Source organism: Ptychodera flava, chromosome 16 (assembly GCF_041260155.1).
Source record: "Ptychodera flava strain L36383 chromosome 16, AS_Pfla_20210202, whole genome shotgun sequence".
In the NCBI taxonomy this organism is placed as follows: Eukaryota; Metazoa; Hemichordata; class Enteropneusta; family Ptychoderidae; genus Ptychodera; species Ptychodera flava.
Genome location: NC_091943.1, coordinates 30,647,662 through 30,663,228, shown reverse-complemented (window position 1 = coordinate 30,663,228; position 15,567 = coordinate 30,647,662). Strand labels below are relative to the sequence as shown.

Genomic DNA, 15,567 nt, shown 5'->3' with positions numbered 1-15,567 from the left:
AAGCTTATACTCCACAAAATGGCCACAGGCGGCATGAAGTTTCTGAAAGGATTTCCTAAACGTCCTACTTGGTACCTTAGACACTCACATGTGATATCCTGAAAAGTATTCTCTGCAGTAATTCCAGTTTCTGTTGACATTCCATCATTTTTAAAGCTAACGACACGATAGCACGATAGCACGAGACGTTCTACTGTCACGCCACGCACTCTCAATTGCGCATGCTCTGGGAATCGCGTCGCGCCTCTGAAGGGCGCGCGCGTGTTCAACAGAGAAGAACGCGAATCGCAGGTCTCTGCCAGACTACACTGGTTAGATTTATATAATGAACTTTTAATATTACCCCTAATGTATGGAAAATATTCGTTCGATGGTCGCAGCATAGCAATTTCACTGCAGAGAGAGAGAGAGAGAGAGAGAGAGAGAGAGAGAGAGAGAGAGAGAGAGAGAGAGAGAGAGAGAGACAGACAGACAGACAGACAGACAGACAGACAGTTAATTTATATTGGAAATCTTTTTCATAGGAGAGAGAGAGAGAGAGAGAGAGAGAGAGAGAGAGAGAGAGAGAGAGAGAGAGAGTTAATTTATATTGGAAATCTTTTTCATAGTCGTGACTTTTGATGGAAGAAAATTGCGCTGCACGTGCATCAATGGGAAGTCACCCCATTGACAAAATTAAAATATACAACATCTCTTCATCAGAATTCCCACACAGCCTCAATGAACTATTATTAGATTTCTATATAATACTTATAGCCCCTAAACTTGTAATAATAATAATAATAATAATAATAATAATAATTTTATTTTTCCTCATGTCAGCTGAATACAAATTATGGCGAAGGATACACTGCCATTATTAAACAAAATTTCACGTGAGAAAAAGACTGAACTAGTTGCCATAAGCACTAATCGAGTTCAGCCTCACACTCAGAAATATATGTGAGTATATGAAATGGCGACTATTCCATGATATCACAAAAAATGACATCACACAATGAGAAATAGCTTGAAATTACAGCCCAAACGGCAAAATGACAAATCTAACAGGTATTTTTTCAATTCTTTTTTAAATCTGTGTCTCGTAGAAATATTTTTTTATGTTTTCTGGAATATTGTTCCATACCGAAGTACCAGTGTAGATAAGACTCACTAAATTCAATAAATGTCACCGGTGTTCGCGGTTTCAACTAAATAATTTGTATTATTCCGTAAAAATTTAATTCGCAGGTAGGCCCTATATCTATAAGTAGTCTGGAGAGTGCAGAGCACTGAGTCTAAAGATGAACCTGTACAAACTAAAAAGCAAAGGTGACTTTGCAGACCTGTTTCCCGTCATTTTTAAACACCAGAGAATGTTCTGATTTCAATCTTATTTTTTATACTCTGGTTTCAGATCATAACGACTGATAAACAATGGATGAGAACGCGGCATACCAACAGAGAGGGATAGCTTTAATTATAATCGGCATTATGCTCGCTGCTGGCGGTATATTTATGATAGCCTTCCTATCGAGTTGGTTCTACTACGGTGCACTGTGCGTCATGGCCGGAGTCGGTGCCGTTGTTCTTGGAGCATCTTTGAAATACAGGGCAAGAAACCGAATCACCACGATACATACGGCACAGCAACCAGCAGTAGCCGGTGGACCCACTGTCGTGACCACGACAGGAACAACGTTCAACCAGTACGGTCAGCCGCCACCTGCCTATGGCCAGTACCCCTCAAGCAATCCGACAGACTTCCCACCTGGACTAGGACCAGGGGGGCCACAACCAGGGTAAGACTTATTTGATTGATAGGCAAGATTTCTTATATATGTGTATGTCGAAATATCTAACAGCTCGACTTATGTATGAAAATCATTCAGACAGTATCAAAGCGATGTTCAAAAGTTCACAAGTTCAAAGAGGTGATATCAAATCACTGAGTCTTTGCTAGTAATACTGTGCTGCTAAGCGTAAGCTTAAGATATTAGTCGCACTCAATTTTTTGAGCTCAAATGTTTTACTGGAACACGTTATCAACAGCTGTAGCTTCTGTCAAATGTTTCCTTGTTGTTTTGCTTATGAAAATTCAGTTGCATTAATATTATTTTAGATTTTTTTGAAATCAAAGTCTGACTCATGAAAATCGATAAAATTGTTTCATATTTTTTTTAATTATTACTAACATTAGAACCGTTTGATAACATTAAAATGTTATTCGTTTGTCATTGTTTGCCAAACTATGGAATCTGAAAATGTTAAAAAAATAACGAACAAAAATATTTTCAGACCCAAACCCCCTTATACTAGGGCAAAATCTTCAAGTCCCCCTCTGCTACCCCCACATTTTCAAATCCCCCCCCCGAATTCCTCCACCCCGTCACCAGTATTTGTGAATGCAGCCTTATTGTAAAACCGACTTGACTGTTCTTAAACTTTAAAGTTGACCATGCTAACATCATTACATACATCTTGTCATATTCATCATATCTCCGTCAAAGATGGATGCAGTGACACCTTTGGTATAATGTTGTCTTGGTTTCAGACCACAATATTCGCAGGCACCACATCCGGGACAAGCACCCCCTTATGGAACGGAAACATACCAGGCACCGCCTTACAGTGCAGCGCCTCCACCGGGCACTTACGGCAAAGACCCGAATATTCCGGGCAGGCATATTAACACCTCAGCAGACTTCAATCCAAAAGATTTTGATGGATGGACTGCTGAATCGTTCATAGCTGGTGAAAACATTCCGTCCATACAGTTGCTTCAACTGCAAAACTACATCTCGCCAGGCGAGGCAAAGCGTGCGAGGAAACTTTGTTGAGCTAAACACTTGTCTTCCATCTATACTGAAGCGCACTTGCTGTATTGAACATCTCATCGGCGATATGAACGACCAGCTCAGCAGAACATGAAATAATATATGTGATGTTTTACTTTCAATATTAAGATACATGCTGCGAATGTATAGTGTACAGTTTTAACGCTGACCGTTTTCGAAATATTTTTACATCTGTTTTTCAACCCCAGAGTTACAACTTGGTCTTCACACAGTACATACAGCGTAAACCACTTTTGAATCAAGTTTACCTTACGGAAGGCAACTATATAAACTCCGCTAGCATTGCATACAGTTACCGATAACTTCTCTTCTCTTTTACCCTAAAAATATTGTTTCGTTTACTTTTGTACAAGACAGTTTCTAATTGTGTTCTAAAATCATGTCGAAGTGCCAAAACTTCAACTATCGTCAATAAAGACAGTATATCTGCAATGTCTCATAGCTACTCCAGAATGACAACTGAATTCCCTGCAATGATTTGATTTGTCAATGATATATATATATATATATATATATATATATATATATATATATATATATATATATATATATATATATATATATATATATATATCAAATCATCGCAAGGAATATAATATATACCTATGTATATATACCTATATATTACACACACACACACACACCACACACACCCACACACACACACACACACACACACACACACATATATATATATATATATATATATATATATATATATATATATATATATATTATACATCATTATATATGCATATACACTCACGTATGTATGTGTTTGTGTATATTTGTGTATATATGTATTCGAACAATATCGGCAACGGTGCCTTCATGTATGTATGTATGTATGTATGTATGTATGTATGTATGTATGTATGTATGTATGTATGTATGTATGTATGTAGACACCAGGGATAGCTAACAGAGGCTGTGCATAAAATGAACTTAGTCACGCTGCATACCTCATTTTGAATATACACGTATTTGAATAGAGTTGGATGATTGGAAGTGCATAAATACACAAGAAATTTAATTTTGAAATTAATCTAAAATTGTCAATTCAAATACATGGGCGTCTATGAGGTAAACTATCAATTATTGTTTTGTCATAGCTACATAAGTGCGTTTATCGGTGTTTGGCATATTTGACCAAAATATGGTTGTTGGAAGTGAATATGTGTACCAGAAATTTAATTTTGGAGTTTCACTCAAAAATATCGATTCATTATGGAGTTTGTGGGTATCAAAACTTCTAACTTAAGATTTCGATATAAACCTAGCTATATCTGTGCATTTGTATATACTTGACAATCGATAGAAATGTACTTGAGTATCGTGATTAGAAGTGCATATGTGCACAACAAATATCATAAACACGATTGGAACTAATTTGGGATAATTGGATGGTGAAGTAATGTTGATTTAATCTGAAAATGTAACCTCATCTGGTTTTCTTTTTAAGTTACACACTTATTTTTAGGAGTAATTTGTAATATCGCAACATTCAACTATAGGGCACCTAACACTTTTGAGAAATTTAAAAAATATATATCGATCCAATTATCCCATTTGTTCCAATCGTGTTCATATTTAAATTTCATCTAAAATATCAATTCCAATGGGCGTAACGATATTGTGAAATTATTTCTCCATCTTGATTTTGTAAATAATGGGGTGTTTTGGGTCTATTTTTCTCCAATCTTTTTCAAAAAAGGACTTCTTTGTTGAAAAATCATGTAAAAGGGTATCAACAAAACGAGATTGGATCGATAGCCATCATAAGAGTACCACCAACAGGTGTCACGTGGATCTTGTACACTGGTTTTTAAGCTGTCAAAAATAATTTGAACACATACTGGTCTATGTATTTAACTCATACATAGATATTAGTAATTGATATGATATAGTTAAAGCATAGATATTGCCTTCGTATTACACAACAGTGCAGTGAGCAAATAACTGTCTATAGGATGGAATTCTACCATTATTATGTTGTTATGAAGGGTCGCGAGGGTGGTGGGTTCACATTACACGATTGATAAATAGACAGGGGTCATATTTTAGAAAAAAATGAGGAGGGGCAATTTTTCATTTCGTACGCAGCTTAGATATCACTGACCCCTCCCTCGCAAAAAATGAAGTCTCCCTAATGCGCACTAAGTCGAGTCCGACCGGAGCTGTGCCTAAGAGGTAAAATATGTACTTTAAACATTTAAAGGGACAAAGTCGGTCATTTTTCATGAATTTTGTTTGATGCACGATACTAATTATATTGTTTGACATGTTGAAAGATAGTGAATGAATGGGTGACCATGCATATATTCGACCCCGGTTTTAGACATATCAAATGAAACCATCGCGAAAATGAATTAATGGTCATGACCATTAATTCATTTTCCTGATGGTTTAATGTATCGTGTCTAAAACTGGGGTTGAATATATGCATGGTCACCCATTCATTCAGTATCTTTCAACATGTCAAACAATATAAGTAGTATCTCATATCAAACAAAATTCATGAAAAATGGTCGACTTTGTCCCTTTAACACATGGGGTACTCAGGCCAAATTACCAGCCATGATTATCAGATCCACCCGCAAGCAATATTTATATCGTAAGTAGAATATTACCTTTTTCAGGAAGGCAAAATTCAAAATAAGTACGTGTATCCATTTCAGCTACTGTATACCTTTTGATGTATTTTTATAGTATTTTTTGTGTTTCACGTGTCTTATACTGCTCCAAAATCGTAATGAAATTCGAGCCTAGTACCCTGGCGTTCAACTTGTCAACGCAGTCTGTATATGTGTACTGCCCAGTGTTTTTGTCGTTTTTCTGGCCTATACTACAATTCATTCGTCAACAATCATATTGCAGAAAAATTATACAATACCTTCGCGTTGACACAACCCAAGACGTTCATACATAAAACATACACTTAATTTGCAGAACAAAAAGTACCAAAATATCGTCACAAGTTACAGCTTTTACCCCTTAAAATACGTCTTATTGTGTTTTCGTTGTTATGAAAGCCCATGAGGGACATTTTGTGGGTATCCGACACAAGGAAAGTTGCAAAATTTGGCGAAATGTCCCCATTGCGCAAGACTTTAACAAGTACACCTCAAAATTGTTGGGCTCGTTCAACAGGTAAAGTAAAGGCTATCGGAAACTCATGTAACTGCGAGTATTTTCTGTCTCAAGGAAAAATTTACAGAAACAGCGGCGTCTCTCTGTGCCCACAAACTACAGACACTCTTTACCAACATACCAAGCATTCAGCAAGAAGGGCATGGACCTGCCCACGATGAATCCGAACTCACGAATACGCGTTTGTCAGGCTGACACAATCGGTTGAATTGGTTGAATGGGCTTGTTTTGTTGGTCAACTTGGGTAGTACTGAGTCCAGAGCCCCAGCATGAAGTTTGATATATTACCAGTTTGACCGAAGAATGAGTAACGAATGGTGCGTGCAATTGAAACCGATAGAGCAAACATACAACCATTGTTGTGCTCACAAGTACATGTATTCGATGATGAAAGATGGAGTTGGTGACCTAGATGAACGAGTATTCTCTGATACGCTTGCTATTTTTTTACTTACTTTCGTTCTTCGTTATCTCAGCAAGTCAGGACGCCGCGTTGTATGAAAAACGTCGTTTTCAGAGAATTTCTCACTAAAATATGAATTTTATAATTTACAGAAAGCATCGATATCACAAGTTTTTTTATGTCAATGAAAAAACATTTGTAGTTACAGCCGAAAACAGGTATTCGTCATCAGTAAGACCATTTCTTCCAACTCGCACTGTACACACACATGTATCGATACCTATGATATGAAACAAGTTCATGTTATATACCTACGACCCGATTTTTTTCAACTTACTCAAAAATGATTTTGGACTTTAATAAGCGCCTGCAAAAATCACGACCATGATCCAACTGGTTTGAAGAAATTCATATGTATGCGGAAAAGTGCGTCAATAATAGTTTTAGTCCAGCAGCCAGTTATAGACGGTAAAGTATTCTTAGCCGGCTTTTGGAGAAATCTATGCCTGTCTGGTTCGGTAGTATTCGAATATGTCGTGAATTTAAGGTACAGAGATATCGTAAATGAGCATTTGAAGAAATGGGCAAATGTTCTGAAAGTGCAAATTGGCCAAAATACATGTATTGTGACATTCAAGAATAGCCTACTAGTTAGACAAAATTTCCGTCCGTCTGTCTGTAAGCACATGTTTATCTGTCTGTCTGTCTGTCTATCTTTCTGTGTGCCTGCCTGTCAGTACATGTATTTATGTATTCAAGAAATTCTCGTTTGGATTTTAACTCACAATGTACGGCACCTATAATCAGCTAACAAAGACGTAAGTCAAACCACCTGGCTAAATCGCCAGCCTGAAAACAATGGTTTAATAACCCATTAATCTGAAAAAATAATCTGATCGCGACCCCTCCACGCGCTGTAGAGTTCATGAAGTATTTTCACTCATATACATACATACATACATACATACATACATACATACATACATACATACATACATACATACAGTATGCATATATTATGTGTATAGAATTGACAGCACGGTCTAACACATCGATTTGACGTACGAGCTGTGATTTGAAAATGGCTGTAAATAAAATAGTGAAACTTACTTTCACATACTGGATGGGAGCACCTCAAGGTTTACATTACTACATGGTACCAGACAACGTTTCAGTTTGAACAATTGTCATTATTTTTGTGACACAGGAGGTGACTTGTATGATATCACCCCTCCTAAACGCGTGCTCAGTACAAAAGCAGCGATTTCTCCTATATGGGGAGATGCAATATTCTAACGCTTTCACCGCCATTCTCAACAATACACATCTCCGGCCTCGCCATCGTAAACAATGAGGTTGAACGAAGGATTGATGGTGCACGGGCGAAACTAATCCGGAGATTGCATTATATACTCTTCAGCGCCACTAATCTGTTAGGAATTTTCGTTTCGTTTGCCTTTCGGTATACTTGTCTGCTATATGGATTTCTCCTACCGTTCAGTTTTGCGCAGTTAAAGCTCCATAAGCTGTATCTTTTGGCTATTTTTTCAGATTTTTTTTTGTGTGGTTTCCCTACACTTTCTGTATTGAATCCCTAAACTGTAATTTAATGCCAAGTATGTAGCATATCAGCACAACCTAGATGAATATAATCTCCATTGTTATTGTCGAAAATTGTATTGAAGTCCGGGCTAGAATTCATTTGTATACAATAAACAATGATCAGCTGTGTTGACAAAAAGGATACTCGAAATTTCAGCATGACAAACGGATTAGGGTCGGACACGGTAGTTGATATACAGAAGCAGAGTACAGAATACTGTAAAACTTGCCACAAGTTACAGCTTATGCCCCTTTAATGGAACGATGTGCCACTGAAAGGTATTGGATCGTTTTAACTCGATTGTGTTATGTATACCTTGAATGCAAATGGAACACAATTGCTAAATACAAAATAGGTATTACACTATCGTTATAGCATTCGGTGTATGTAATATGTCCGGAAATCGGCGACAGATTTCCACAATATTCGGTCTACATTACTTTGTACTCCTTGGTAAAATATATGAGAACAGAAATTAGAAAGGTGTTAGTGTTGTTGTTGTATATTGTTTATTTACGTGTCCTATGTGGACTTATCCATCATAGAAGTTACAAAAGAAGTGCTTTCTATTGCCACATCCAGCTCGCTGGGCTATAAGATACTACTACATATCACCTTGAAGAAAAAAGGAATACATTATTTGTAAAGTGTGTTTTTTCTTCTCGAAAATGCCTCATAAATGTAGTCTGCTATATCATTACAACATATTGTCAAAATTGACTTGTTTTCCTTGCTTAAGTCATTAAAATCTGGCGTAACAGTCGATATCTTGTGTAAAATGACTTGCTAGGTAAGTATTCATAAGTATGGCTACAAGTTGAAGGTACATAAACGCTTTTCTTTCTCTTGCCTCAACTGATACGAGAGCATGCCACCTACTCCTTAATAAGGGAGGAAATGCAACAATAAACACGATTGGAACTAATTTGGGATAATTGGATCTTTATATTTTTCAAATTTCTCAAAAGTGTTAGGTGCCCTATGGCTGAATGTTGCGATATTACAATTACTCAATAAAACAAGTGTGTAACTTAAAAACAAAAGCAGATGAGGTTACATTTGCAGATTATGTCGACATTACTTCACCATCCAATTATCCAAAATTAGTTCCAATCCTGTTAATATTTAATTTATCAATGAATCGAATCATTTCCTGGGTTCTTCAGCGTTGTTGTTCAGGAATACATCTAACACAGCATCCCTTAGGTGCATGAGATCTTCTTTTGTGTTGTAGATATTCACCGATACCCGACACCAAAGTTGACACTGAACTTCAACAGGTGCACACAGGACGCGGTGTTTGTCGTAAATATTAGCCAGGATGTCTATCGCCCACTGGTCGGTAGTGTCGTACTTTACGTCGGACGTAGGTAGTCTCACTAATCTCATGTTAGGAGCCATCATGTTAGCCGGAACAGCCAGTGTTTCAGTTCCCCATGCTTCTGCCAGCATCGGAATACCCCACTCCAGAAGAGAATTTGTGTACTCGTGTATTGCACCCTGTAAGAGATCTGTGCCGATAACTAATGCGTTTGCATCAAGGCCTGTGATATCTACCTGCAAGGTGAAATTGTAAATACAATGTGTTTCCTGGACTTTGATGGAGATTGCAGTTTGAATTGTACTACGTCATAGTATACGAGAACATCTGGTAACAAAATAGTGACATCAACAGTAACCGTATACAGGCAAAATAAAAGAAACTGACCAAACAAAGTAGGTACAAACAAATCCATGCGGCCCAACTGTACTCCACATTGACCGAGTAGCCCTAACTGCTTCAATTTCTTTATCATACAAGTTGAGTAGTATTCATCGGGCCAATAGGCCATGGTAATTATAAACAGAAAAAAGGATAGACCCAATTATCTCGTCCCTTAACTACACACAAATGGATTTGCTATTCCCTGTGAGGTATTTAATCGCCGTACCATTCCTCCGATATCTGTGTAAAACTTGATCGCAGCCGGTGCAGACAGGTAAGTGCTATTATCCTGAGTTCCCTGTTGAAAGAACTGTTTTTGCATAGACTGCTTGCAGTTGTGGGAGGTGACCAGGGGTTTGATGATGTTGTGGTGTTTTGGATTGATCCATAGAAATGCAGCACCTCTAGGCGTGTACAGCCACTTATGTAAGTCTCCTGTAAATCAAAGATCCTTCTTGTAAAGGTCTCCTTGTGTAGCTATCAACAGCTACACGAAATCACACGACAAAATAAGCCCAGCGAAACGTTTCTTTTAAACATTTAATTTTGTCAAAGGTGGTAATCGAAGCTCGATGATTTGGTCAGAAATTCTGAAGTTATAAAAATGTTTCAATCAGACAAATTCAACGTACACTATTCCCCATGTACACATTTAGCAATCGCTGATCTCACCTGTATAATAATCTGGCTGTAGTTCCTCAATGTTCAATGCAATCTGACCTGGAGCGTGTGCACCATCTATGAACGTCTGTACCCCAATTTCGCGGCACAACTTAATCAGTTCTTTGATTGGTATGACCAATGCAGTGGAACTGGTGATATGATCTATGATGGCTATCTTTATGGAGGAATTTGATGACAAAATATCCCTGTAGTTTTGAATGAACTCTTCTTTGCTGTTGATTGGAAATCTTACATTCAATGTCAACACCCGAGCATCTGTAAGTGAATTGAAAAAAAAATGAAAGCGAATCCGGTAAGATTCAAATGTTTTGATCCTGTTGTTTGCACATTTTATACAATTTTCACACCATGCAACAAATCATACAGAGTTAAGGTGAGAGAAATGATTTGTATTCTTACAGAACATGATATAAAATCGGTTAGAAAATAATTATAATTTATCATGTGACGAGTTTCTGATTTCGCAGTAAATCAACCATTGCTATAGTCAGCACCCCCTTAGTTGATATAATTACTCATGATAAGAAAGAGCATTTTCAAAATTTCTTTTTGAAAGTCATCGTAATTATACAATGGTTATATGTTTTGAAGTAAATACAAATGAGTGATTGACGTATAGATTGAGAGTTCATCAATTATTTGCCGATACAAAACGCCACATTAACCTAGCTACAAGTATCAGTATACATGGTTTGCCCTCATGATGAACTCACCAGAGATGCTCATTTCACACGCAGCGTCTGCAGCGTTAACCATCGATGGATAGGTCACATTGCTTGTAAGTATCTTGTCATCTTTAGCCAGTCTTAACGAATTGAGTACTGTGCTGATTGCTGTAATCAAAAAAAAAAAAATAGAAATGATTTTCGCAGGGAAAATTGTAAAGACAAAGAAATGGCAGATGCTCGTTGATTGTACATGTACATTTGATGGAATCTTTGGTGTTTTTCCGGCATTTTTGTATTTTTAAATACATCTTTTTGCTTTGAACACAATGTTAATTCGTTTTCAACTGACCGTTTGTCCGGACTTGAACTCGATTACAGTGCAGCCATAACAATTTTAAACATTGTACACAATAGAAGAAAATGCACGTGTTTCTTAGAAGAGAAATAATGAAGATATCATCAAACGTTATAAATATTGCTCCTTTTACTATGCTATAGCGATATATTTGTAACCACATCACATAACTGGCATCTCTGTGTTAGATGTTGTCAATCAATACCATGACGCAGACTAAAACCAATGTAACAGTTTCAGAATCCACAAGAAGCTTTCCGAATACTATTCATTCAAATCCAAGGTACAAAAATCAAGTATACCACAATTAAACTGGGGAAAAACTCTTCAGATGTCGATGTAAAAGCTAAAACTAATTGTCTTATTTACGAAATGATATTCACCAGTTGTTACATTTGGTATGAAAACTATATCGTTTGTGTCTGCACCAACAAACTGTGCAACTTGAACGCATGCTGCCTGGTGGTATTTAGCACAATTGAACATCTGGAAAAGATCCGGATTTTGCTCGCTTTCTACTAGAAATCTAAAAAAAATACATTCAATGAATTACAAACGCAAGTTTGACATTTTTAGCATAGATTAACTGTATAAATACGCATACGGCCACAAACTTTTTAAAGTCTTTTTTATTGAAAATAGACCAGAAAAGCGAACAATCAGACGTGGCTGAGGAGAGGAAAAGACTTTACATATCTCTGTCATGATATGGTAAGAACATCTCCCATATAAATTTGGTCATTTTCATGTTTAAAGAAAGACATGAAAACTGTGAAACACAAGCAGGCACCATAGCGAAAGAAAAAGAGGCAAGGTCATTGCCCTACCAATTAAATAACTCAAGAAATTACAGAATGCATATGTCGTCGCGTCAGTGCAGTCAGGTCGTAACTGCAAATTCAGAATTTAACATCTAATGCAATAAACGAGGTGGCAAGTTGTTTTTTCATGGTTCTGGGCAAAACATACCTGTATCTTGCGTCAAAAACTTGTTTTGGCACAGCGCCAAAAGAACCATGGTTACACGGTGTGATGTCATCATAGAAGAAAAACTCTGCTTTTCGCATCTCTTTCCCGAACTTGATTTTGGACAGAGGAACATTTTGCGATTTCCTTCTGACATAGGCCAGAGCAGCCAAACTGATTCCCAAGGTTGAAGCAAGTGCTATACTTATGACTGCTTCCATCGAAGTCATCACTGCAGTCTGGCTAAATGGCGATTTACTGTGGACAGAACAAAATAATTAACATTCCGTATGCGGTCAAAAGTTACACCGATTATATTTGAAAATTTGATTTATGCTGTGCATTAAATGTATACTATGCTTGTGCATGGTTGTAGATAACCTGTGTACATGCCCGGTTTATAAATTATCATTACTGATTTTACAATCCATAATGCAGTGTTGCCGCAAGGACGCGCCCTTTCGACAATGTCCCCCAAACGGAACCCATTGTCCTGCATTCGGGTCACCTCGGGCGCACTCATAAGTCGACTGTGTTCAATGGGTGTAGTCTGCAAGTAATATCTGTTACTGACGATGATCATTTTGAGGCTTATATTTACATACTTTCGATTAAAAGTAACTAAAACGCTGCACTTGGTTGCAGTCCGACTGAGCTCTGACTGGAGGCAGATACGGTATGCTGTTAGAGTATGTCTGAAATTAAAGCATAACAACGCTGCCCCGGTACCGTGAATTTTGTTTTGTGAAACTAACTTATAATAAAATGATACAAAATTTGAGTGACAACTGACGCATGTTGTCCCCAAAATGTGCAAAATGTCTCCAAATATAAACGTGAGTGGGACACAGTGTCCCCTGGTTTAAAATTCCTGGCTGCAACACTGCATAATGTCGTTGTCAAAGGTACATTTAATACACTGTATGTACTTAAACACTTATTGTGCACATAGGAGAACCTTGAGACATGTCTAGGATCAAGCAATGTTTAACAAAGTTCCATTGCGCCTTTTTGAGAAAAATATCAAATCAACCGATTTGTGAATAATGCACAGAAAATTCACACAACAAGTTAACGAAAATCATAGTAAATATCACGGTATAAACTGAAACTTTCGAAAATGGTCAGTGGTAATGCTGTTACGTGATTCAAGGATGCAACTCTTATTTTCTGGAACTTGTTTAATAATATTCACCAGTGTGAATTAGTATATGGCAAAGTAGATATAAACTAAAGTAAGCCGTCAGCGGAATCTTTCCCACCAAACATCGATGATACAATTGGCATAAGATCAGTTTCGGGTACGAAAGTAGTTCGTGTGAAAAATAGTGCGGACCTTTGAGTCTTGATACCTGCATTGATCCTTATTTGGTTTGAGCTTGAATTTGAAAAAAAAAATTGCAAAGATTATCGTCCGCTTGAATCAAAACAAAGACTTGTGAAACATGGTAGTAGCATTCTAGGTTGATATGTGGGGTTATATTAAAAGCCCATGAAAATCTCAACAATGAGTATTAATCTCTACAAAAATAATACCCGGCGCCATTTTATCACTGAACACGATTGGAACTAATTTGGGATGATTGGATCTTCATATTTTTCAAATTATTCAACAGTGTTAGGTGCCATATAGCTGAATGTTGCAATACAACATTACAAATTACTCATAGAAACAAGTGTGTTGCTTAAAAGTGAAAAGCAGATGAGCTTAAATTTGCAGGTTACGACGACTTTACTTCACCATCCAATTATCAGAAATTACTTCCAATCGTGTTACGGAGTCAATGTTTCGATGGATCACACGAAAAAGTAATCAGTACGCCTACTTACCCTGACATTGATTTAACACCTGTCGAGAGGGTTTGTGCCGCTGAATGTTTAAAAATCGGGAAACCTGGCTCAACACTGAGGATGGGTCATTACATGTAGAAAGTACAAAAAATCACATTGCCTTGAATTCTACACGTAGGTATCCGCGTTACAATGTATACAGATTATACGATGAACTTTTGGGGACGCCGTTGCTTCGTTCATGTTGACTGACCTTTATCTTCAATCAATCCAACATAAGATAAATCTTGAACTTACCTTAATTAATTAGGCTCCTCTTTTCAAACCACAAAGAAATAATCGCAAAAGAGTATTATTGTTTATCGCAAAATATAATGTCAAAGCCGTAGAGCACCAAAGTAGTCACGTACACCTGTACCTGAAGATTGAACTCTGCGTAGTCAAGACATACACCGTCCTCTTTGCTTTTCAAGGCAATTGAGAAGAATGAATACTTTTTCTCCGCCCTTTAACATGCTGTCACTAACGGAAAATATATTGCTCAATTAGATAGAGCAGTGTCCTATAAGAACGGCTTTTCAAACGTTGTAATAGCAAAGTTCGATCTATTGGTCTAGTTGACGAGTTCAAGGGCAAAACGAGACAGTGACAGACAAAGAGTGACCATTTCTCCTTGTCTTTGATTGCGTGCGACATAGTTAGGCCTACTTATTATGAGTGCTACTGCACGTGACCACATGCTTGGCATAGGTAGGCGTTTTAATGGTTTATAGTTCATATACTAGTAACATCGCAACAAGCAATGAATGATTCGTAGAGGTGCAAGGTTACAATGGCGGTAATTGTGAAGATTACATTGGTCCAATCATTTCAAAGACTTAACGAAAAAAAAAACATTGACTAAAGTCAAGAGATTCGTTGGTGCATAGGGTTTCTCCAATCAAACGGGCACTGAACGCAAAGCCAACATGGCCGAACATCTCAGTCTAGGGCTGTTCTAGGGCAGTTTTATCCTCACCTGCAAATTTGGGAATGGTATGGGGATAGGCATAGTGTGCGGACAAGTCAAAGTAATGCTTAACCCTTTGAGCGCCAAAGTCAATTCTTGTCACCTTTAGAAAATATACTCCAGTCAATTTTTTTTTTAATGTTTTGTCAAAATTTTGATAACAAACTGTAGCCATTGAAATGTAACGTCCATTTTGTCCAAAATTATCACAAAATTTCAGAAAAATTTATAAAAATGTGGCAGTAAAATTTTGGTGGGAAAAATTACAGCACTCAAAGGGTTAATTAGAAAACTAATAGTTGCATTTATCTTTCGAACAATGGACTGACATATAGGGAAAGGCAAAGGATATAGAGAGGGCAGACGAATGAGGACACTTTTTGTAAGATGGACAAA

The 15,567-nt window shown here is 37.2% G+C and overlaps 2 protein-coding genes across 2 annotated transcripts; one reads left to right on the top strand and one right to left on the bottom strand.

Moving 5' to 3' along the window:
• The first annotated feature begins 1,363 nt into the window (after nucleotides 1-1,363).
• On the top strand, nucleotides 1,364-3,269 carry LOC139115021 (uncharacterized). The gene is made up of 2 exons (XM_070676931.1): nucleotides 1,364-1,781; nucleotides 2,534-3,269. The coding sequence occupies exons 1-2, from the start codon at nucleotides 1,417-1,419 to the stop codon at nucleotides 2,817-2,819; spliced, it is 651 nt and encodes a 216-aa protein (XP_070533032.1). The 5' UTR covers nucleotides 1,364-1,416; the 3' UTR covers nucleotides 2,820-3,269.
• Nucleotides 3,270-8,602: 5,333 nt separating this feature from the next.
• On the bottom strand, nucleotides 8,603-15,094 carry LOC139115020 (uncharacterized). Its single transcript, XM_070676929.1, has 6 exons — nucleotides 14,460-15,094; nucleotides 12,375-12,629; nucleotides 11,789-11,931; nucleotides 11,096-11,215; nucleotides 10,371-10,637; nucleotides 8,603-10,133 (listed from the first exon to the last, which is right to left on the bottom strand). The coding sequence occupies exons 2-6, from the start codon at nucleotides 12,599-12,601 to the stop codon at nucleotides 9,871-9,873; spliced, it is 1,020 nt and encodes a 339-aa protein (XP_070533030.1). The 5' UTR covers nucleotides 12,602-12,629; nucleotides 14,460-15,094; the 3' UTR covers nucleotides 8,603-9,870.
• Nucleotides 15,095-15,567: the final 473 nt, after the last annotated feature.

What these genes read in the sequence shown, in the direction of transcription:
- LOC139115020 (XM_070676929.1), bottom strand. Translation starts at nt 12,601, where the DNA reads ATGACTTCGATGGAAGCAGTCATAAGTATAGCACTTGCTTCAACCTTG. An exon ending in GTTTTTGACGCAAGATACAG is followed by an intron (nt 11,932 to 12,374) that starts GTATGTTTTGCC and finishes TATTTTTTTTAG; the next exon opens with ATTTCTAGTAGAAAGCGAGC. An exon ending in GTGTGAAATGAGCATCTCTG is followed by an intron (nt 10,638 to 11,095) that starts GTGAGTTCATCA and finishes ATTCACTTACAG; the next exon opens with ATGCTCGGGTGTTGACATTG.
- LOC139115021 (XM_070676931.1), top strand. Translation starts at nt 1,417, where the DNA reads ATGGATGAGAACGCGGCATACCAACAGAGAGGGATAGCTTTAATTATA. An exon ending in CCAGGGGGGCCACAACCAGG is followed by an intron (nt 1,782 to 2,533) that starts GTAAGACTTATT and finishes TCTTGGTTTCAG; the next exon opens with ACCACAATATTCGCAGGCAC.